General features: G+C 36.6%; 1 protein-coding gene across 6 annotated transcripts in view; it reads right to left on the bottom strand.

Moving 5' to 3' along the window:
* Positions 1-23,501, bottom strand: part of Asph (aspartate beta-hydroxylase) — a 208,121-nt gene that overhangs the window by 116,242 nt on the left and 68,378 nt on the right. For 5 of the 6 annotated variants that reach the window (XM_076836295.1, XM_076836297.1, XM_076836298.1 and 2 more), the window contains 8 exons: positions 19,680-19,802; positions 18,018-18,050; positions 17,233-17,289; positions 16,702-16,749; positions 16,141-16,173; positions 13,016-13,054; positions 12,230-12,265; positions 7,091-7,135 (listed from right to left, as the gene is read on the bottom strand). In XM_076836295.1, the coding sequence (XP_076692410.1) occupies positions 7,091-7,135; positions 12,230-12,265; positions 13,016-13,054; positions 16,141-16,173; positions 16,702-16,749; positions 17,233-17,289; positions 18,018-18,050; positions 19,680-19,802 (414 nt within the window). The remainder of the gene's footprint in view (positions 1-7,090; positions 7,136-12,229; positions 12,266-13,015; positions 13,055-16,140; positions 16,174-16,701; positions 16,750-17,232; positions 17,290-18,017; positions 18,051-19,679; positions 19,803-23,501) is intronic. The other variant, XM_076836296.1, reaches the window with a different exon arrangement.

The raw sequence follows: 23,501 nt of genomic DNA, 5'->3' as shown, positions 1-23,501 counted from the left end.
GCCAAAAATAAACCACATTAAATATAGAAGAAAACTTTCAGTGTAGAAAGGAAAAGGCTCATCCCTTGTGAAAAATAGCAGCAGACATGGGGTTGGGAGAGTGCTTGTCACACACACATCCTAAATCAACCCAACTAGCGACATCATGGACTTGATCCAGTGAGAGCACCGGGCAGTCTCTGGTGCTGTGAGGGCATTACTTAATTAGCCAAAGGCAGAGCAGTCTTTAAGGTATGCACCAGTAATGTGTATACATTTCCTAAAATTTAAATAAATACTGAATGGGCCAGAGCTATTAAATGATCCATCCAAGGTGCTAAATAGCATTTTTGCACGAGATATTTTTGCAGGCCATTTTTTTTTCCTTAAGTCCTAACAAGGAATTTTAGTTCCCCTCATTATGAAAAATAAATTAATGATAATTTAAAACTTTCCTCAAAATATTATATTATTCTAATATGCCAGCTAAAAGCTACAAAAATATCAAAATTTGTGATGTAACCTGAATATCTGAAGCAAATGTAGAAATTTTTGATAAGAATATCAGTGCAGATATTTACAACTCATGCCTTCACAGCAAATCATCATGTCTGTTCCCATTTTTAAGAGTGCTAATACAAGACACTCTTAATGGCTTTGAAGTCATGTTTAACTCAGCACTTACACAAGTCAATCCAATATAGTTAGCATTAGTTATTAAGAATGTATTAAAAATCCTGCCAAGACAAATTGCTGCTATATCATCAACATAATTCTTAACTCTTGTCTGAAAAATACATAGAAATGTAGGTATGACTAAAGCTGCACCAAAGAAGGAAAAAAAAAAAAAGGAAAGAGAAATCCAATGGACCCACTAACAGTATCAAAAAAGGACATGCAGGAATGTAAATTACATGTAATTTTTGTTTCTTTAAAAAAAAATACACTAAAATGCCAGTGGACTATAACTCATTCAAAACATCTTTAGTGTTCATTCCCAAAGATCTTGATCTGCCCAGTATTTACTTCACAAGATCTATCACAGCCATCTTTTGGAGCGTATGGTTAGGCTGGTCCTCCTGTGGTAGTAGGGGCAGTCTTTTTGAAGCTTTAAGTATCTGCAAAAATAAGGGGAAATCTAAATTAAAGGACCAACCAGACACAGAGTGGGACACTGCTTTATTTTCATTCTACTTTAAAAAAAAAAAAAATCACCAACAGAAGTAAATGCTTTTTTCTCTTTGTTTTTAAGGACAACTTTTTAACAGGATAATTAACTAACTACCCACAGAAGACCCAAGGGAGTACTTGCGAAGCTGCTAAAGAAAATCTAGGGGTTTAAAGAGTGCTCCAGAATTACAACTGAATCTCAATCTTTTGAGAAATACAAGCATTAAATTTCTTTCTCCCATTGACGTTTTCACTATATTGAAAAGAATAAAAAATCTAGTATGGGATTTGAAAAAAAAAACAAAACAGGAAGGATTTTTAAGTGTGATGTATGCTACCTTAAAATATTAGTTTAATAATTTTATTTTAATGTTATTGGTAAAATAAAAAAAGTGTACAGTGTTTTTAAAGAAGTAAAATTCACACCTAACTTTTTAACATTTTCATTCCAAATATTAGTATCTGATTTATTTTATTACTACAGTGTTGGGCTTAAATTATCATATTGAAATAGAAAAGGAGCTAGTATAGATAAAGGCGAATTTGATATCATTTGTAAGGCTGGATAACTATTATGGCTTGAATGTGTCCTCCATAAATTCATCTGTAAGAACTTTAATATAAACTCACATATTAGAATCAGAGGAAGTGATGAAGTTGGGACCTTCATGATGGCTTTAGTGAGTTTACAGCAAGAGAAGGAGAGACCCACGATAAAAAGTTTACTTTTATGTGTTGCCTTCCACCATGATATTATGCAGCATATCATGGACCTCACTAGCTGTCAATCAAAAGCTAGCACCATGCTTTTAGACTTCTGAGACTCCAAGACTGTGAGATAAATATACTTCTTTTCTTTATAAATTAATAAGTGTCAAGTATTTTAAAACAATTATGATATTTCCTTCAGTTTCTTTCTGCTCTTGGAGCCAAAAATTTCTGTATATCCAACAGAAATGATTATTTATATCCTCCCAAAGCATGTAGAAGATAATATTCATCACCTTTCTTCTCGGTAGTCAAACTAGAAATAATCACTATATCTGTCATCAGAAAATGTAACGAATTAGACTAAATTACTATACTAAGGTGGAAGAAGTTCACACATATGATATTGAGCAATGGAAACCAGCACAATAATAATTGTATGTATGTGTATGTATGCATATGTGTTTATGATTCTAGCTACATTCAATTAAAAAAAAAAAACAGTCTACAAGTGAGGTGTTACTGATAGGTAAGAAGAGAGAGACTTTTAGGGTGCCAGACCTTTTTTTTTTTTTTTTCCTGATTATCTGAGTAGTGGATACAAGAGAGTAACACATGTAAAAATTCAACATATAAGCACTTCCTAGTGTATTAATTGTATCTGAATAGAAAAGGTTTTAAAAATGAGTTTGACTTTAGAATTTAATTTTTCTAAGAATTGAACAATTAGCTAGACTTTGAGAGGATGAACATTTTCAATATACCTGAGACAATGGAAAATTGTTCAAAGCGTAACAGTGAGTATTTGTAAAGAGGCAAAAACATTCAACTGCAGTTTTAGCAGCTTCAACATAAGCTCCTACACACTTAAAGACTCCAGTAAGAAATGGTTCAGTAGGGTCTAAACAATATCTCCAAAATCAGGTCAGTCTTCTCTGTTGCTGCTCTGCCTTCCTCCTTCATTCCCAATCTCTATGAAGGGTCTGCCATTCACTTACAAGGACTCAAGCCAGTAATGTTGGAATTATCCTTGACTCTTCTCCACTCCCATCAGATTATTTCCACCTCCCATATCCATGAAATCAGTCCTCTCTTCCCCCAACTCTACTACAGTCCATCTCTCACCGTCTCTGGCTTGGATGAACACAGCTGCCTATTACTTGTCTCTACCCACTTGCTAGACTACTGTCTTTAAATCTGGAATTGATCATGTGACTTCTCTGCTTAGAATTTTGCACTGATTTCCTGTTATTTTTAGGCTCAGATCTGAACTTCCAAACATGGTACAGAAGACCCTCCAAGCTGGCTGCCTACTTTTCTACCCTGTCTTCTCATATTTCATGTGGCACACCATCTTGGTTGTTGATCAGTAAGCACTTTCTCCCCACCTGCTACCTCCTGGACCTTCTATAGTCGTTCAAAACTCAGTTACAGCCAGCACTTCCACCCCTCTGAGGCTGAGTGATTTATTATCCCTCTTTGCATGAGTTACCCTGCACACCGCTCTGAGAAGTCAGTGCTATCACATTAGCTGGTCCATTCCACTGTGTGCCACAGGACTGTGAGCCATACTAAGGCAGGGACTACATTGTTAATAATGCAGCTCCACTGGTCAGCCCAGAGCCTGTAAGGAAAGTTGCAATATATGCTTTTTGAATTAAAAAATAATGATAATAACAATATGCATGTAAAGCATATTGGTTTACATACTGGTTAAACATTCACTTCAATGAGCATAAAGCCAATCTCTGCCATTGCCTTAGGTCTCTAGGGCTGCCAACCTAAAGCAGCCTTAAGGGTGTTAGTGATTAGTGTTCAAAAATGCTAGGTAAGAGGAAGGCCTCAGTGGAAGTTCTTGATGGATACAATGTAGTGAAATCTATTGCTAGAATATTCCATGGCAGGATGAATTGTGTCTCCATTTACCAAGAATCAGGAGAGGCAGAATTACCCAGAAACTATGATGCTCATGTGTTCCATTCTAAATAACATGATTACTGAAAACATAAAATTAACTTTGTGTGTTGTTCTTTTCTTTTCTGGAGAAAAACAGTTAATGAACCACCTAGTCATATGGCTTTAAGTATATTGATTGGTAGAAAATTTTACTCTAATGAACTTCATAAATGATTCATTCATAAATCAATCTGAACTATGTGTATATGCTGCACTATGTATACTATGCTTTTCTAAATACAAAACATTCATTGTTCCATTGTTACCTTGTAAGTTTCCCAAAGGATTTTTTCCCATTCATATTATAATAAGAAACATGCTGTATGACTTCAAGTAAATATGAGTTTGAAGAGAAAGGTAAAAACTTGCTAAAGAAATAAATATTACAAAGGAATTTTCAAAATCTAGTTTTCAAAATAATTAACTTCTAATATCAGAATGATTAAATCTTAAGACTGACTTTATACACCCTTGCCAAGAGTGTGCCTGCAAAACACTTAAAATTTAAAAATGTAAAGCAAAGACACAAAATTTAAACTATTGGACAACTTATTCACAAAAACACTTCAATATTCCTAAGTACTAAGTTATGAACTAATGAAAGATTAAGAGAGAAAGAGAGATGAAAATAGGATGTGTTTCATTTTATCATATCAAAATAGCTCTCAAAACTGTTAACAGCTCTTTGGGCTTCATTTATTTAAAATCCTCTAGAAAACAATAGCAAAGAGTGGATTCCAAAATAAGAACATAAGGATCAATCTCACTTCTACTCTGTGACCCATAGAAGGTGACTTTTGCCTTGCCATGCCTCTTTGATGTCATGTGTAAAATGGACTTAACAGTAGGTCTACCTCTTGCTACATGTGCTAAACTTATTTAATCCATGGAATGTGCTTAGAAGTTCGCCTCCATAATAATAAATGCTAGCTGTCACTGTCTCCTATACTTGTGACTCGTTACAATGCCCTATGGAACTAGTACAATGATAAATATGTTATTATGAACAATAGTAAGCAATAAAAAGACTGTATAGCTAGTCTTGGAATGATCAGTTAGGTTCTGAGGGCTAGGAAAAAGTGACCAACATCCTGCATTTTGCAGAAGTGCTCAATTGAGTTTTGTAGTGAGTGAATTTTTTAAAGATTGAAATGTAATGAGGAGTTGGGCCCTCATTGAATGTACCTGTAGTTCCTCCAATCAGATATGTAATGAAACACTACTATAAAGACAACCAACTAACTGCACAAAAATATCGTGAACAGATCTATGAACATTAATATTTTGCACTATGAATAATAAAAGCTATAATATGAAGTAAGACTAACAATGAGACTTACGGGAAAGAAGAAAGACAGATTCAGTGGTTAGAAATAACTACCATTAACTCTTACGTTCTCCTTCAGCAAAGTCAAATTACGTATGCAGTGAGTCAATCAAATTTTTATGATATCTAGTTATAGATTACAACTTCTTGATCAGATCCCTAAGAATTTATCTTCTCTTGATCCACCTCACAGAGCAGGCTAATTAATTACAAAACAATAATACCTTAGCCACCACTCACTAGGAGTTTACTAGGTGCCAGAAACTATGCTCATTAATCAGATCTTCATTTTTATGTGCTTTGGTTGTGGTTGCTAAATATCTCATCTTTAAAAAGCAACTTATTCCATCATCACAACCACCTGTATTATATATTTACGTTCCAAAGAAAATCTTGGGGTGAATTTACAAAATATTGAAATAAAAGCACAGAGTGGGGCTGAGATTGTGGCTTAGCAGCAGAGCCCTTGCTCAGCACATGCAAAGCCCCATGTTCAATCCCCAACACTGCCAAAAAAATAAAAGCACAGAGTTATGGTCAGAAAATATTATCTCTCATGCTGATAGTTATCTTCCTGATAGTTAATCCACATTTTAAAATGTGAATTATAATGAGAAAGATTTGTAGTAACTTCTTTTTTTCTAGGAATTCTTATAAAATAATTTTCTCAAGGGCATAGAATAGAATCAAGCTGATTCTATAACTTGCTTTGCTTCTTCCAGAGAGAAACAGGGTACTCTGTCAAGTGTTAGTCAACAATAAACAGAAACCAACACAAGCAGGACAGAACTATCAGCTTTCCTTGCCCTCCCATCTTTTCTAAATAGAAAACATTCATTGTTCCATAGTCACCTTGTAAGTTTACCAAAGGATTTCTTTTCCCATTCATATTGTAATACCATTCATTACAGTCTATCAATTACTTCAACTTCATATTATAAATATGCCTGTGCATAGTATGATAACTATCAAAACCTAAAATGTTCCATTCATAAAATAAGCAAGGACAAGCTTAAGTCTAACTAAAAATACCCTTTGGCTATTTTATTTTTTGGTTACTTTTTTATCTTGAAATTCAGTATTCAATTAATTTTGGAAAATACAATTATTTCTACCAAAATCAACGTTGGTAATGCACATCACCGCTACAAAATTCTCATTAAGCATCATGTATAAAAAAATGAGTAAAAATTTAACCAACAAATATGACTCACCCACACACATAAAAACTAAAACAAAAATGAAAAGAAATACACTTGGAGATGAGGTGGGATATGAAAAATCCTCATCTAGTAGAACATTTTTTTTTTCCCATTGAGAAAACAGACTACCTGCCATTTTCTAACTACAGGTAGAGTTTATGTCAGTACTGAAATGTAGTCCAAAGCACAGGCCTTGGCTGAAAAGTTGTTCCTATTCTTTAAACTCACTAATGACCAGAGACAGAAGGGGGAAAGGTATTGATGAGCCCTGGGCACCTGCATTGCCACAGGGCATTGATATGCCTCTAAGAAAGGTGGGGGACAGAGAGCTAAATGAGCAACTGAGCAATCGCATAGTTAATGCACTATTCAGTTTTCATCCTGAGAAACTTTGATTCTATATCTGCCATCAAATGGCCTGACAATCAAAAAAGAAAAAAAAAATTTAAAAACCCTAAAATTCTACATTACCACCAATGTGTAATGGCAAAATCATACAGTACTTTAAGAACTCTTCAAATTCTAGCACAAATATATATAGTACACTGAATAAAACGTGTGTTTGCCATTACTTTGGTTCAGTTGATCAAAACACAGAATTTTGTTTTTTTAATTTATATAGAGTCAATTCTTCTTTCTCAGGATTTTTATCCTTCATATATTTATTTAATAAGGCTAGTGTTAATATCAACCGCATTTTTAAATTTAACCCCCCAAAAAAGAAAATACATCTAATGAAATGTCATACCTGGTGGTACTTCCTGCTGTTCTTCTGCAGCGGGAACACTTACTTCTAAAAATGAACAAGAAAGTCACAGTCCATTACAGTGGCTGATGAACAGAGTTTAAAACACAGATTGGTAGTACTGAAGTAATGGTGATTATTTTTACACTTTAAAAAATTCAACTGCAATTATCATAAAAACATTGCTTTTATAACCTCTCTCTCTAATACACACACACACACACACACACACACACACACACACATTAATTACCAGTGAGTAGAACATTGAATATTGTGTATTTCCCAGCTATTCTACACAACAGACTTCACAATATTATCAGTCTGACCTCAAAATTCTGTTGTCTGGTGCAGGAGATATGGACTAAAATTTAAGTTTTCAAAACAGTGCATTACACATAAGAGAGCTGAGGAATGACATTCAACGAATTTTGTTTCTTCTTTCTCTAAAGAAGAAATAATGTTTTTTATTGAAAAGCATTTTGGGGATCAGGGATGCAGGGAATTGAACCTAGGCCTTGTTCATGCTAATCAACATAAGGTCTACCACTAAGCTAAATCCCAGCTCAATCTCTTGAAAATAGCCCTAGTTTTAACATTAATTAAACAGCATATGGAAATTGAATTGAAATAGAATCTTCAAATTAAACAGTATCTTTAATGATTTATTTTTGAAAAATAATCTTTAACATATTTTTTGTGTGTATGATGGTGGCTGTACTCAGGGACTTGTGTACCCACATGCTCTACTACTGAGCTAAACTTCAAGCCCACAAGATAATACATTCTAACACTAGTCAGAAAGGTGGAAGTGAACTTTCAACATCTTATCTTTTTCCTTGGCCACGTCAATCCAATGACACCTAAAGAGACTGCAGGCATCACTACCCAATATACAAAGATGCACTATTCTATTAAATTATATCACATATTACTTTTAAACTTTACAATCCATTTAACAAATCTTAATCCAGAGGTAAGATGGTATCAGGTTTTCTTTGGGTTCTTAAGAATTGCAACACACTTTGGTCAAAAGGAGATATTTTTGAATAGTACTTTTTAAAACTCATAACATTTGCACAGCTTTTTAAATCATTTCACTTCTTACCTTGCTTCTAATAATAAAAATGACACAGGTTTCAAGGAGAATATTTGGAATCATTTTATATAAAAAGAAACAAAAAAATAGTCAAGGCTAAGCCTATTAACCACTGTTAAGGTGTTACTCACTTCCTTTGTTATTATTATTACTGAAGTTAACAAAGAAAGCCTTATTATTGTTCCAAGTTAAATTAACATTTTATCTAATTGTATTTTGAAAAACATACAAATTCAACAAATTCATCTAAACTTTTTATTGGTGTATGATTTATTTTGGCATATGATTTTGATTTATTATCTTAAACATGAAATAGTTGAAAGAAGGAGTTAGCTATTTAATTTATGTAGGCCTACTTTTTCTTACCCTTGGAATTTTTGGATCCATTTCATTTAGCATGGCTTTCACTTCCACCCCTTAATCCAATAACCTCCATGTTTCCAAATGTAAAAGACTTTCTAGTCCTGAGATTTGGGGGTCACCTGACAGCAGGGAACATATTTCCCTTTCCTTCTGACACACTTTTCTCCTCACTCACTGGCTGTTCATTCTCCACCCAACTGCACAATGTTAGAGTCCCCTAGACCTCAGTCTTGCAATGGCCTCTCTACACTTGCTGCATTCACCTGCAAAATGACCTCGCTGGTTTCCATGGACTTAACACCATCTTCCTGATAATGGCTTCCAAATGCTCATATCCATCTCAAGAACTTGCACAACTAGTTCTGAATGGTATATTCAACCCTCTGCTTGATAACTCTACTGGGATCTCTCACATAACTTTCAAAGTTAAAATGCTATTTGCTCCCCTAAACCAGTTTACTTTAGCACTCAAACCAGTTTACTTTGTTTTCTCCTTAACAAATGGCCCCATTATCAAACCAAACTAAACTCTCCCCCCTTTATTTCTTTGCTTTACTACCATCAGAAAAGTCTACCAGTTGTAACTATAAAATATATCACAAGTTCCATACTCTCCCCTCTATTCCCAAAATCCTGATATTACTCTGGGCCACTACAGTCACTTCCCTGGATTAATGTTTAATAATTTCCTAACAGGGTAGTCCCCACATCCTTTCTTGCTCCATGCAACCCAATCTCTAGCTAGATAGGAGGGAAAGTAATGCTTTAAAACATAAATCAGGTTATACTATAATTTTTAAAGTATTTCCACATGTTCTAACTGTAGCTAGACTGTAATCCAAATTCCTCAGTAGGCCCTGTAAGGTCCTGACTAACTATCCCTGCCTGTTTATCTAACTACCCCTACCTGTTTATTGCTTAAGCCAATCTGAGCTTTGTTTCTATTATCTACAACTGAAAACAACCTTATTGACAGAAAGTTTTAAAGTCAGGCCTGATGCAGAAAGAACATTTCCACACATCATCCTAAGGGCATGTGAAAGATGGATCTGAAGGGGGCAAGCAGAGTCAAGACCACCAGTCAGAAAGCTGCTGCTATTAACTACGAGGATAAGGGCCAAACCAGATCAACAGTACAAGAGCTACAGAGAAAAGAATGGGTTGGAGGAGCTTTGAAGGAGTCTATTATCAGGACTTGGAATTAAGTAAAGAGACAGAGGGAGAAGAGGCCTCAATGATGGTTTTCACGTTTCTGGTTTGGGAATCCAAGTGTCTACTGATGCAAGCAGCCAAGGCCAAGGAAAGACAAGGGTGAATGGGGAGGCCAGGGAGTATGTGAAGAGGATGAGCTACTCTTAGTGTAGTCAGGTGCTACAGGGGCCAGCACAGAATCTGCAGATAGATGGCAGGTGCATAGTCCAGAGCCCCACAGTCCAATAGAGGGAAAACCCTTCACAGTCTATCAGCTTCTCAAATTGTCTGAAAAACTTAGGAAAAGACTGTATTTCTGGTCAAAACAAGATGGGGTCAAATTGCACATGGTAAAGTGAGTTATTTTTTATAAAATATATGTGGGGAACATTGGATAAACATTTCATGGGGATTTTCTTTTCTTTTCTCTTCCTCCCCTTCTTCCTCCCTCCCTCCCTTCCTTCTTCTTCTTCTTCTTTTTTTTTTTTTTTTAATTTTTTTTAGCACCAAGAATTGAACCAGGGAGCACTTAACTATGGAGCCACATTCCTCCCCAACCCTTTTTATTTACAGACAGGGTCTCCCTGAGATGCTTAAGGGCTGGCTAAATTTCAGAGGCTAGCTTTGAACTTGGGATTCTCCTGCGTCACCTCCCAAGCAGCTGGGATTACAGGCTTGCACCACGGTGCCAGGCTGGGGTTTCCATTTTTCTTACTCTCACTGAATCAAAATAAAGACTTAGAGATATTCTTCAAAACATTAATATTCTTCCCAGAGAACTGAGTAATGGGAGAAAAACCTCAACTCAGTTTAGCCCTGCTACAAAGAGATGAATCCCACTGTATATAGTGGGTCCATAGCTCCCATGCAGGGGTCTCTCCCACAGCTAAGTAGACAGGGAGGGAAAACACGGTTTCTTCCATTCCCTCCACAACTATCCCCCCCATTTCTATTGATTGCATGATCATCCAGTCTGCAAAACCAAGCTCTACAAAGCTCTAAATCAGGAGAGCTCAGTGATAGAGCACATGAGGCCCTGGGTTCCATTCTCAACATGGCCGAAAAAAACCAAAAAACAGTAACATTTAATCTGAAAATTAGCTGCTCAAAAATGAATTCTGAGAGTAATTTTATGAGCAATATTCTGTTTTATGCTCCCTGTGGCAGCCAGCCTGCTGCTATGAAAGCTCATGCGCCCCCACAGTCAGCTTCAGGATCCAGGCATGGAACACTGACTCAGACACTTCCACCCCTGGAACAAGGGACCAGCTTGATCTCGCCTCACCTCACTCCAGTTTCAGCTTGCTGTTTATAAAATAAATACAGAGGTCTTTGCTCTGTCTCCTCCTCACTGTCTATAGTGAGAAGCAACTGAAATAATGTGTGTGGAAGAATTTTGTGAACCGTTAAGAACTAATCACTATTTGACCCAGCTATCCCTCTCCTCCGTTTATATACCCAAAGGACTTAAAAACAGCATACTACAGGGACACAGCCACATCAATGTTCATAGCAGCACAATTCACAATAGCTGAACTGTGGAACCAACCTAGATGCACTTCAATAGATGAATAGATTAAAAAAATGTGGCATATATACACAATGAAATATTACTCAGCAATAAAAGAGAATAAAATTGTGGCATTTGCAGGTAAATGGATAGAGTTAGAGAAAATAATGCTAAGTGAAGTTAGCCAATCCCAAAAAACCAAGTGTCGAATGTTTTCTCTGATATAAGGAGGCTGATTCATAGTGGAATAGGGAGAGGGAGCATGGGAGGAATAGAGGAACTCCACATAGGGCAGAGGGATTGGAGGGGAAGGGAGGGGGCATTGGGGTTATTAATGATGGTGGAATGTGATGATCATTACCATCCAAAGTACAGGTATGAAGACATGAATTGGTTTAAATATACTATGTATACCACCAGAGATATGAAAAATTGTGCTCTATATGTGTAATAAGAAGTGTGATGCATTCCACTGTCATATATAAATTTTTTAAAAAAAGAACTATGTAAATCTAAATTGTACTAAAGTACCAGGGTTTAATATAGTATGTGCAACTATTTTTAATTTTCAGAAAGCATTATTTTTACTTTCCCCCCAAAAGGTTCCCTCCCTTCAGATGAACTATCCCATAAAAGACTCAACTTTTAACCCCTCTCTGCCCAGGGATAACCCTTTCTTACCAGGTCACCTTCTCTTAAGGGTCATACCTACTTCTATTCAGGTAGCCCTCTGCAACCTCCTAGGCTATTCCCATGGTAATTTGATTTTTAATACCATCATTTCACTTTCCACAATCTTTATTTACCACCAGTATGGCCACTAGAATGCCAGCTCCCATGATAAGAGGGATTCTGTCTCATTCACTCCCACATTTCCAGCTCCTGAGCATTATACAGAAGCAAATAGAAGTGCTCAATAAATACTTGCTGAATAAATGAACATGTATTTAATATGGAAAGTAAAATAAAATTAACTTACCTTCTGGAATTGTGTTTGACTCTTCTACAACATTATCTAAATAAAAGAGGAAAATATATCTTACACCAACTCATCTCCACTCAAATCTCTAAAGTAACTAATATCCCCTTGGATATCTAAGCTTTGCTTTCCTTTTTAGACTGCCTCTTCTTATGGAGAGAGAGACTTATGAGTATTTATATTAGAATATCAACTTTAATTTCTAAATTATATTCAAAGAGTTCATTAAATAGGCTAACATTATCACTAACATAAAATTTGAATCATCAAAATGGAATAAATAAGTATCCATGGGTTCCACATGCATGCATCTCACTGACAAAGGATCAAAACACACACACACACACAAAACAGAACAAGCAACTAAGAAAAAACAAGTAAACAAACAACCCCCCTCAAAAAGAAACTACATGTGCATTGAATATGTATAGAGATTTTTCTTTTCATTATGCTTTAAACAATACAACATAATAACTATTGACATAGCACTTACATTGTTTTAAGATTGTAAATAACAGTGATGTAAAGTACACAGAGGGTTGTGCACAGGCCACAAAGAAATACTATGACATTTTCTACAAGGAATTTATGCATCCTTGGATTTTTTTTTTATCTGTGGTTCATTCTGGAATCAATTCCACCACAGATGTGTAGCAATTATTTTCTTAGAGCCTGGAAAATGTTCTGTATTATTGTACCTATTCTTTGTTTCACAAGTTACAAAAGTTTAACAGATGGAAGGGGGTTTGATTGGTAAGTAACATCTGTTTACAGACAAAAACTTACCTGAAATTTCTATTGCATCATTTTCCGAAGGCTCGTATTCTATAAAATAAAAAGAATAAATAATCCTTTAGTATTGCATCATTTTCATCATAACAAAAATGGACAATGTGCTCCCAGGAATCCACCCTTGTCTTTGAACACAGATTACAGAGCAGGGTGGGAAGGAGTTTGATCAACTGAAGTAAAACAGGTCTGGATTAAATTCCAGGTCAGACACTGTTTAGCCATGGGACACAGCAATTCCATAGGCTCCCTTCTTATACAGGGGGAAAAGACAAGGTCCTCCCTCAATCACTTGTCACCAGAATTCAATAATTCACTTCTTCCCAAGTGGCACTGAATTTTCTTTTGAAAACTGTCTTCCTGTTTATGATGAAGGTTTAAGAGAGCTAAAGCTCTTCCCTGCACATCACCTATAGGTACATTCCCCACTTTGTTTAATTAATAATTAAAAAATATTCAATAATTCCCAGATATTTAACCTGGAGGCAAACACCTTCTGCTGGCCTTTTAGAAGGCACTGACTGGCAGGCAGGTCCTTCTTCCACCCACCCTGTAACAAGTGGCTGCCGCCCATTCCTTTTCCTAAGGGTTGTCACTGGGCTTGGAACTGGGCTTAGAACTTTATTGCAGAGCAGGCTATTCCTGCACAGCCCTCTGTCCTATGCTGTGCCTGGAAGCTGGCAGCTTTCTCAGTCAACCTGATCTTCCAAAAGGTCTCCAATTTTCTGGTGCAGGACGAGCAAACAATCTTATTTCCCCAGAATGGTCACAGATTTATTCTTTTGTATTTATTTAATGAAGAACCATTTTTGAAAATGTATCATCTTTTAGACATATTGTCAGTATTCCGGTACAATCACTTTGTCCTTTGGGGGCATTTGGAAGATGAATGGGACAAGGAAATGTGTGCTCATTGTCACCCTGAGCAGAGATAGCATTTAAATGTGCTCCAACTTCTACAGATCTTAAAAATCAACGTTTTCTTGGGCCTGCTTCCCTTTACTCTCTTTTTCATTTCATAATCTAATTTCTTGAGAGATCCATTTACGTTTGAAGTCTCCTCTCCTTATTTGCCCTCCTTAGCCCTTTCCCACCTATCTTTTGGTCCTGACCACAATCCTGAAAAGGCTCCTGCTGAGATGGCTAGTGAGCACCTCATTAAGTCTGCTGGACACCTTCCAGTTTGGCCCATGAGATCACTTAAGCGATACTTGGCACCTAGACTTCAGTGAGATCAGACTCTATTTAATGTCTTATTTCTTTCTCAATCTTCTTGATCACTCCATCCCTTTTCTGTAGTTTTTAAATGTGGCTTTCTTCAAAGTCCAGCCTTAGAACCACCTCTGATCCCCCTCTATCCTCCCTCATGAAGGGTGCAGAGTTTGGTTCCAATTGTGACGATGCTGATGATTCCCAGATGTGTAATTGGCAAATCACCACCAACTCATAAGGAATGGACTCAGGACCTAGAGCCCTGGTTCCTGCCTTCCAGCTGGTCTTATCTTTTTTTTTTTTTCTTTTTTTTTTTTTTTATTGGTTGTTCAAAACATTACAAAGCTCTTGACATATCATATTTCATACATTAGATTCAAGTGGGTTATGAACTCCCATTTTTACCCCAAATACAGATTGCAGAATCACATCGGTTACACATCCACATTTTTACATAATGCCCTATTAGTAACTGTTGTATTCTGCTACCTTTCCTATCCTCTACTATCCCCCCCCTCCCCTCCCCTCCCATCTTCTCTCTCTACCCCATCTACTGTAATTCATTTCTCTCCTTGTTTTTTTTTTCCCATTCCCCTCACAACCTCTTATATGTAATTTTGTATAACAATGAGGGTCTCCTTCTATTTCTATGCAATTTCCCTTTTCTCTCCCTTTCCCTCCCACCTCATGTCTCTGTTTAATGTTAATCTTTTCCTCCTGTTCTTCCTCCCTGCTCTGTTCTTAGTTGCTCTCATTATATCAAAGAAGACATTTGGCATTTGTTTTTTAGGGATTGGCTAGCTTCACTTATCATAATCTGCTCTAATGCCATCCATTCCCCTGCAAATTCCATGATTTTGTCATTTTTTAGTGCAGAGTAATACTCCATTGTGTATAAATGCCACATTTTTTTAATCCATTCATCTATTGAAGGGCATCTGGGTTGGTTCCACAGTCTAGCTATTGTGAATTGTGCTGCTATGAACATCAATGTGGCAGTATCCGTGTAGTATGCTCGTTTAAGGTCTTCAGGGAATAGTCCGAGAAGGGCAATAGCTGGGTCCCTTAGAAACATTTTTTTGTCTTCCCCTCTACCTTTACATGCTGGTTTATACTACTATCATCCCTGTCCAACCTGTCTAGTGACAAGTCGCCCATGAGGCCACTATCGTACTAGACCACGGGCACATTTTCAGTGCTGTTACACATGGCTCTTGCTGTTACACAAGACAACATTGAACACCCCCCTTCAAGAAATTCATTCTTTGGTCCCCCCTTGATTGGCAGATGGAACTCAGATATGAGTTGAATTCAAATCATTGCAGTTATTACCTTCCTCAAAAGCTTGTTTCTATCTTTTGGGAAGCAGGGAAAATACGAGGCACTTCATGGAATTCAGTAAAATAATGCATAAAATGCTCAAAGACAGGAGCTGCTACAGTCACCAGGATCTGAATTAGATACTACTTAGGCTGCAAATTTTCTAGAATTCCTTTCTCCATGTTGCCATTGCATTGAGTTTGGAATCCAATTCCTCTTAACCTTCCCCAACGTGGGAAATCAGTAACCTCTGAGAATGGGATTAATTTATGGAAACAAACACAGTAAACTCTAACTAAAGTAATTAACCATGCATATATTAGTCAAAAGGTACGACTATAAAGTAATGAAACACATTTTTTAAAGTAATTTGTAACTGCCCCAAAACAACTTGTAAAAAGTTTAAGAAATTACTTAGGTGATGATGGCAGAACTATTGGAACAGTTAAATAATCTCACTAAGTGAATTTTTGAGAAAAACTATTCATTTCTATGTCTTGATGTTTACTAACACAAACCTGCATATTTTACAGTCAAACTATGGGGATAAAACAAGTAGGTGCCTTAAAGTTTAAGAAGCATTTCCAAACCTTGTTTATCATAGTCTTGGTATGTTACGTCATCTGCAAAGGAAAGAGGATTACAAAAAATATATTACATGAGTCCATAAAACTGCTTCACTAAAAAAAGAAATTAATTTTAAAACAAATTTCTATTCCTTTAAACATCGATGTTTGAGTAGTCAGTAATAAATGCCTCTGTTCAGATGCAATTAAAGCAAAGAGCAAGTATTCCTATAAAAATTCCTCAGCACAAGATAAATAAAATTAGCCATTAGAATTTAACATCCTGTTTGTTATAGACCCATTCATTGTTGGTAGATGAAGTGAAATACAAACATCTTTGTTTTGTTTGTTTGTTGTTTGGTTTTTTGTGATGCTGGGGATCAAACTCAGAGACGTACACATGCTAGGCACTGGACTACATCCCCAGACTCTGACATTATTTTAATATAATGATTTCACTATGAGACAAAAAGTCATGTTAAAAATTGCTTCTTGACTTTTTGAAAGAAAAATCACCATGTAAACAGACAAAGTACTGCAACTAAAATTAACATTCAAAATTGAATGAAACTGTTTATCTAATACCTGCTTCCTGGTGCAATCTTTCATCTTCTACAACTGGTTCACTGGAATCTAAAAGAAAAAAAATATGTATCTCTGCCAAACGTGAAAACACCAAACACTTGCATTACCTGACACCATTCTAAAAGATTCAAATCAATTCTAATCTACACAACCTTGTAAAATAGATGCTATTATTATAATGTAATAAAATTTAAGTTGAACAAAGTTCCATAATTTACTGTGTAAGTGGCAAAAATGGGAAATAGGATCTGCAACCAGTCTGGATCTACTACACCATAATTCAATTCCATTCCTTCTAAAAGACCAGACTCCTAAAGAAGGTTTGAAAACATATCTCTTTTATCTTCATTTCCCCAGGTAAATATTGAACTTTATTTAGAAGTTTCTGTAAATATTTGGAGAATCAAAAATGAATGAAAGTTATTATGAAGAAATCTCTGTTGAATCAAAGTGAATCATGCACACTGTGTAAAATGACGTTGGCCAGTGCCTCAAACAGAAGCACTTATCAAAGATTTTCATATTACAAACCTGGGTTTTCCTGGTCATATATCATCTCTTCTATATCCTGATGATGATCCTGTAAAACTATAAATTAGGAAATAATTAGGAAATTAAAACATCATGGATTTTTCATGATACTCCAAACTAGAAAAGTATAATTCCTGGTAATAATAGAAATACAAAACTAAATCAGAACAATGATCAGCCATGTTCACTCTTGGAACCCTCAGTGCTTAAAGTCACATGCAAAACTGAACAAGACAGTTTCCAGCATCAATGAGTTTATAATCTAACTACAAAAGAGCAGAGCTAGACTCTCATTTAGCATATGCAGACTTAACAACAGTAAATAAAAACAGAGGCAGAGAGCCCAAGAGAGTAGTACCAGTGAGTCTTCCTCCTGCCCATGTAGAAGAATCTGTGAGCAAGTGCACACGCCACCCAGCCCTCACCTGGGCTTCAAGCTCAGGTATTCTATGTGGGTTTCTTTCATCTTGGAACACAGGTTTAGTGTATATAAATAACATAGTATATATAGACCACAAATGCTAGTCAAAAATACCACATGGTACTCAAGCTTACAAAGAGTGACCTGTTTATCATGGGAAATAAACTTCAAAATAGAAACTAAACTCACAAAGGTGTATCTATACTACAAAGCAAAATAATACCAATAGTATGAATCCTATCATGTGATATATTAAATGCTTTCAAAATCATTAATAAATAATAAATAATATTTTAAATATATTATGATGTTCTATTAAAGATTTATTCTAATTAAGAAAGAATAATATTAAATTAAAACCTACCTGGCTCTTCCACAAGGTAACTATCCTCAGCCACTGGAAAAAAACATTAAATTGAAAAAAATTGATATTACTACTTTTATAAAATGGTATGTATTATACTGTTGATGTATATTCTGAATTTAGACTTATTATTGATTTAAAGAAAATAACATAAAATATGGAAAAAATATGGAAATATCAATTTAAGTATCTGTGTAACAATTTATTCCCTGAATTGCACTCTCAAGTGTCTCATGTGTTCTATTTGATCCACTCAACATCTCCACAAGGTTGACAAACACTGTAATCAGGTGATTAATAAATACAAAGTGAAAGACTGACAAAGGCTGAACGCAGAAAATGTGCTAATTTCTCTCCATTTCACATTCCACTGTGGTGTTCCATCTCCTACGTCTGTCCTACTATTTTTTTAGAGCAAAAATACACAGTCTACAAATGGAGAATGAAGGGAACTTTATGTGTCCAGGAAGCTAATCAGAAAATCTGATCCTCAACGAGCTTGTGACCATTGCTCATTGCTCATTGTATAAAACAGATACACAAAATGTTAATTTTTTAATTTCTAAAGACTATAGTAAAGTTGAAACTTTAAAGTTCAAATTGAATCTCTATGTCAACTAAAGATTATATCAGTAAATAAGGTCTCTAGAACTTATAAACTTCTTAAAAGTATTTCTTCCTACCTCTCTCTATACCTCCTAAACTTAGAGACACCAAATTCCTCATGTTCCTGGTTATTTGAGCATCTTAACTGAAATGTGTTGCATAAGCAGCACCTAGATACAAAATTCTAAACAGCCCTCAATCTTGCAGAGCCATGGGGGCCAAAGATGGGAGGGAAGGAGTGATACCACAGAAACTAGAGTTCATTTTTATCAGCACCCCTACTCAAAAATTAGAAACACTTTTCCATAGACATCATGACATAGTAATCACTAAAGGTCAAAGGTGCTAACGCTCTTCTATTATCAACTATATTCAACATACAGTACATCCAAAATCACATATATGTTCAAAAATATTTGTGTTTGAATCTTTCACACACAAAAAAAAAATTATGCATGATAATTCTTTGATTTTGTTTGGACACTTACATCACTATTTCTATGCGACTGCACCTCCTCCTCTAAACAAGAAGCATGGGTATAGTTTTGCACTCTGAGAGCAAAGCTGAACATTGCAACAGTGGCTGAGTGAGGTTCCATAAAGCCTAAAATATTTACTACCTGGCTTTTGCAGAAAAGGCTTACAGACATCCGGTCCAGAAACTAAGAACAGTGTTCTACCCATGGTCATTAGGGTTAGTGTTAGATCAAGAGCCTGTGATGGGTGATCCAGTCAAGTACTTCAACAGTTGTTTGCCAAGTAACAAATAGCACTCTTGGCAGGAGAATACTGTAACGGTAGTTTGCTGAGGTACCTCACCTACTTTTATAAGAAATTTACATATTCTGAATTTTCTTTAAAAGGGCTTTGAATCAAAACCAGGATACCTATTTATTTTAGGGAAAAATTCACTTTACTTGAGGTTTTAAACTTGATTTCAAAAAATATAGAAAAACATTTAATATTGGTTTTAAAGGGACTCAAGAAAAGATTCAATAATTGCAATTGTAATTTATCTACGGTATTTTATTCTGAAACCAAATAAATGTGTTCTACCTTCATGAAGTGTTTCAGGTTCCAGCATCTCAAATGTATCATCTGCATCATCTGTAAAGAAATTCTCATACTCCAGTGGCAGTTCTTCTGCTGGTCCATCCTGGTCTTGTTGCAGGTCTTCTGCTTCAACAAGGGTAATAAACAAAACAATATAGGTATACGCTAGCCTACAGGCAGCAGCTGGCTTAGGCACAGAGGCCTTCTGAAGGGCTGCTACATAATCCTTCCTCTCGGCCATCATTGGCACTGTTCATTCTGAAGGTGTTTCCTCCCTTACTCTGGTCAGGGGCTAGTCTCATTAGAAAGTAAACTCACAAACAATGAGCACCTCTTAAGTTTTGTTCACTATGTATGCCCAGCACCTGGGACCATACTTAGTCATAGAACTATTCAATACTTATTTGATGAATAAATAAATAAACTCATAATTATTAATGTATGTGCCTCTTCAATTATCACCAGAGAAAAGATCACACCAATAATTTGTATTGAGAATTCACATAAAATTGCATGTAAAAATTTTAAATGACTTATCTAATGTTCTGATGCAAAGAAAAATTAGCAACCTATCTTAAACAAGCTCCTTTGCAAGTAGGAAGGCCACTTCACCTTATTTATGCTATATAAACACAAATATCTGCATTATACTGAATTTAAATTGTTCTATGCTTAGCCTTTAGATATTCAAAGATGACTATTTTCTCTACTGTGATTAACTTCAGATATATAGAGCATTTTTGCTTTCATGTGGATGTTGACTATATTATTCCACTGAAATATAGTTTGATTGTTATCATGCCTAAAAATTATCCTCATATTAATGTGACAAGGCTCCCAGAAGACTACCTCCTGTAAATAATACTCTAAGAATTTGAGGGAGCTGGGCTAGACTACATGAAGTACAGTGATTAAGACTGCAAAGTCTAGAGGGGCTGGATCTGGATTTAGGTTTTTCCATACTAACTCATGACTGTGCACAAATTCCTTACCAACTCCATGTCTACAATTTCTCTTCCATAAAATAGAAATAATAAATATTCTTAGGATTATTGTGAGGTGAAAATGCATAGAAACGTGGTTGGCTCATAATAAGTACTTAGGTGTTATTGTTATTATTATTATTATAGTAGCAACAATATTACCATGAAAATTGTGGGAAGTCCTTCTGAGTTACTGTGCCTTTACAGTAGCATAGAAATTCTCTTAGATGTCACCAAATTATGTAGACCCACTTCTGGAGCTATGATTTTTAATCGTCTCTTCATCTACAGTTTTATTTTCTGTGGTTTCAGTGACCCACAATCAAGACAGCATGTAAACGTTAAATGGAAATTTCTGGAAATAATTTGTAAGTTTTAAATTATGGGTTATTCTGAGAAGCATGATGAAATCTTGAGCCATCTCTCTCCATCCCATCTGGAACATGAATCCCCCTGTTGTTCACCCACATTATATATGTTATCTGCTCATTTGTCACTTGACAGCTATCTTGGTTATCAGAAGGGCTGCCAGGGTGTCACAGGGCTTGTGCTTAAGCGGCCCTATTTTACTTAGTAATGTCCTCCAAAATGCTGCAATTCTGATATTCAAAGAGAAGCCATAAGGTGCTGCTTCCTTAAGCAAAAAGGTGAAAGTTTTTGATATTGAAAAAAAAATCAATATTCTGAGGTGGCTGAGATCTAGAGTGAGAACAAATTTCCATTAAATTGTGAAAGAAGATATCTGCTAGTTTTGCTGCCACATCTCAAACTAAAATGGTTACAGCCACAGTGCATGATAAAGTATATAAGAAAAAACATAATATTTTATATATATATATATATATATATTGGTTATACATAGCATGTATGTACAAAAATTTGTGTGTGTGTGTGCGTGTGTGTGTGGAGAGAGAGCACACAAAAGAGTGTGTGTTCCCTGATATCTGTAGTTTCAGTTTTCCAGTTGGTTCTTTGAATAACCCTGTGAAGAGGGGGTTTCTGTCTTATCACAGCCAGCTATATTCCTCTCCCCTTCCATTTTGCATTTTTTTCTACTCAGTAAACAAAGCACCAAATCTAATTCCTGTTGAGACTTTCACTACTCTTTATCTTTATACCATATTCCTCTTTCCCTATTCTCTCCTAGTTCAATCCAGGAACATTTTATATGAGTTTTAAGTTCGCAGTTTAGCAGCCAGACATCACTGACCGATGGACATTTCTGTAGGGAAACCACCCAACCACTGCTCACTGTCTGTGAATCTCCACTGTTTGGCCAGTGACAGCCTCGTGTGATGAGATCATCCTGAAGTTTCCTAGACTCTAGGCATTACCCAGCCCTCTGCAGCTGGTACCCCACCCCTGTAAGGCAGTTACTATTGTCCATTTTAAAACATGAGGAAATTGAGGACTTTGCTAAAGCCACACAGCTAATAAATGGCAGATGCAAGATTTCAATCCAGTAATGAAATGTGCATGATAGGGGAAGGCGGCCATGCAAGGTCAGAGGAGATGTGAAGATGAGGTGGGGGTAGACAGCACATCCCCACAGACATGTGACAAGTTCAAAGGCTCTGAGGCAGGGACAAACTTGGCAATTGCAAGGGAAAGAGAAGGCCAGTTGGACTAGGAAAAGGAAGAAGGAGGAGAAAGAGACTGGGGTCAGACAAGGCACGACTGCCTGAGCACATCGAACACCAAACTTGGGTTTTAGAGGCTCAAGACTGGAAACAGGTATGAGTGGATGGCACTTCAACAGTCATGGCAAAAGGCAGCTGTCACGGCTGAGGCACTGGAGAGGCAGGTATGTGCCAGGGGCAATGTGTCAGGCTTAAGTAAGGGGAGAGGAAAGAGAGAGCAAGAAAAACATCTGGGATCTGAACTTCTGCAACTACATGGGTGGGATGGACATTAACAAAAATGTAAAAGGCTGGAACAGCACTTTGGGGTGGGATAGTGGAGCTGGAGACCTATAAGATGCAGAGGAGAGATTGAGACTGAACCACACACAAGGTCCTGTTGGAGGGTCCAGCAGGCCCTGGGTAAGCCTGGAACTTAGATAAGTCATCAGGGTGGTTGCTGTACATTCAGGAGTTACCAGCATATAAATGACATTTAAAGCCAGGGATCATCAATGTGATTGTCTAAGGGGATAAAAATTCTGCAAAGCAAGAATAGGTCCAAGAAAGCTGTATCAGGGAACATGTGCTAGACTAGATGATTTCCTCTTCTGCTGAGCTGCCCACTCCCACCCGCCCACGCGCCTGCTGTTTCTTTCCACTTCCCTTCTTTCCAACCTTTGCCAGAATTGAGTCTGATGAGCCACCTGGACTCACTGGGGTCACCAGCACAACCTCCTCCATCTGGGCTCTCTGCTGCCTGCTCCCCCCAGCCCCTCCACCCCCACCCGCCACATTTCAGGCTGTGGGCAGAATACACCACACTCCTAAACACCTTTAATTGCTGTTAAGAATTAAGAACAGATATCTGTCTCTCATCCCTCTTCCTCTTCATCCCACATGCCACCATTCTGAACTACCTTCAGACTCTTGGTTGGGCTCCCACACATGCTGTGCCCTCTTCTTACGACCAGACAGGCGAAGTTCTACACCATCCTTGTGCTTCTAGATGACACAATCATTTCCTCTATGAAGTCTCTTCTGAGGCCCAAGTCTAGGTAAGCCCCAAAGAATATCCTATGTCTCACCACTATTGTATTATACTACCTGCACTGTATAAAAATCACTGGTCTATTTTGACTGCATCTACCTCCTTATGTTTATGGATTATTAAAATAAATGAATAAAAGCTGTAGGAAGGAGAAGCCTACTCTTGCTTATAT

This window comes from Callospermophilus lateralis, chromosome 16 (genome assembly GCF_048772815.1).
Source record: "Callospermophilus lateralis isolate mCalLat2 chromosome 16, mCalLat2.hap1, whole genome shotgun sequence".
Classification (NCBI taxonomy): Eukaryota; Metazoa; Chordata; class Mammalia; order Rodentia; family Sciuridae; genus Callospermophilus; species Callospermophilus lateralis.
The sequence above is the reverse complement of the archived record's forward strand: the minus strand, read 5'-3'. Positions and strand labels throughout refer to the sequence as shown.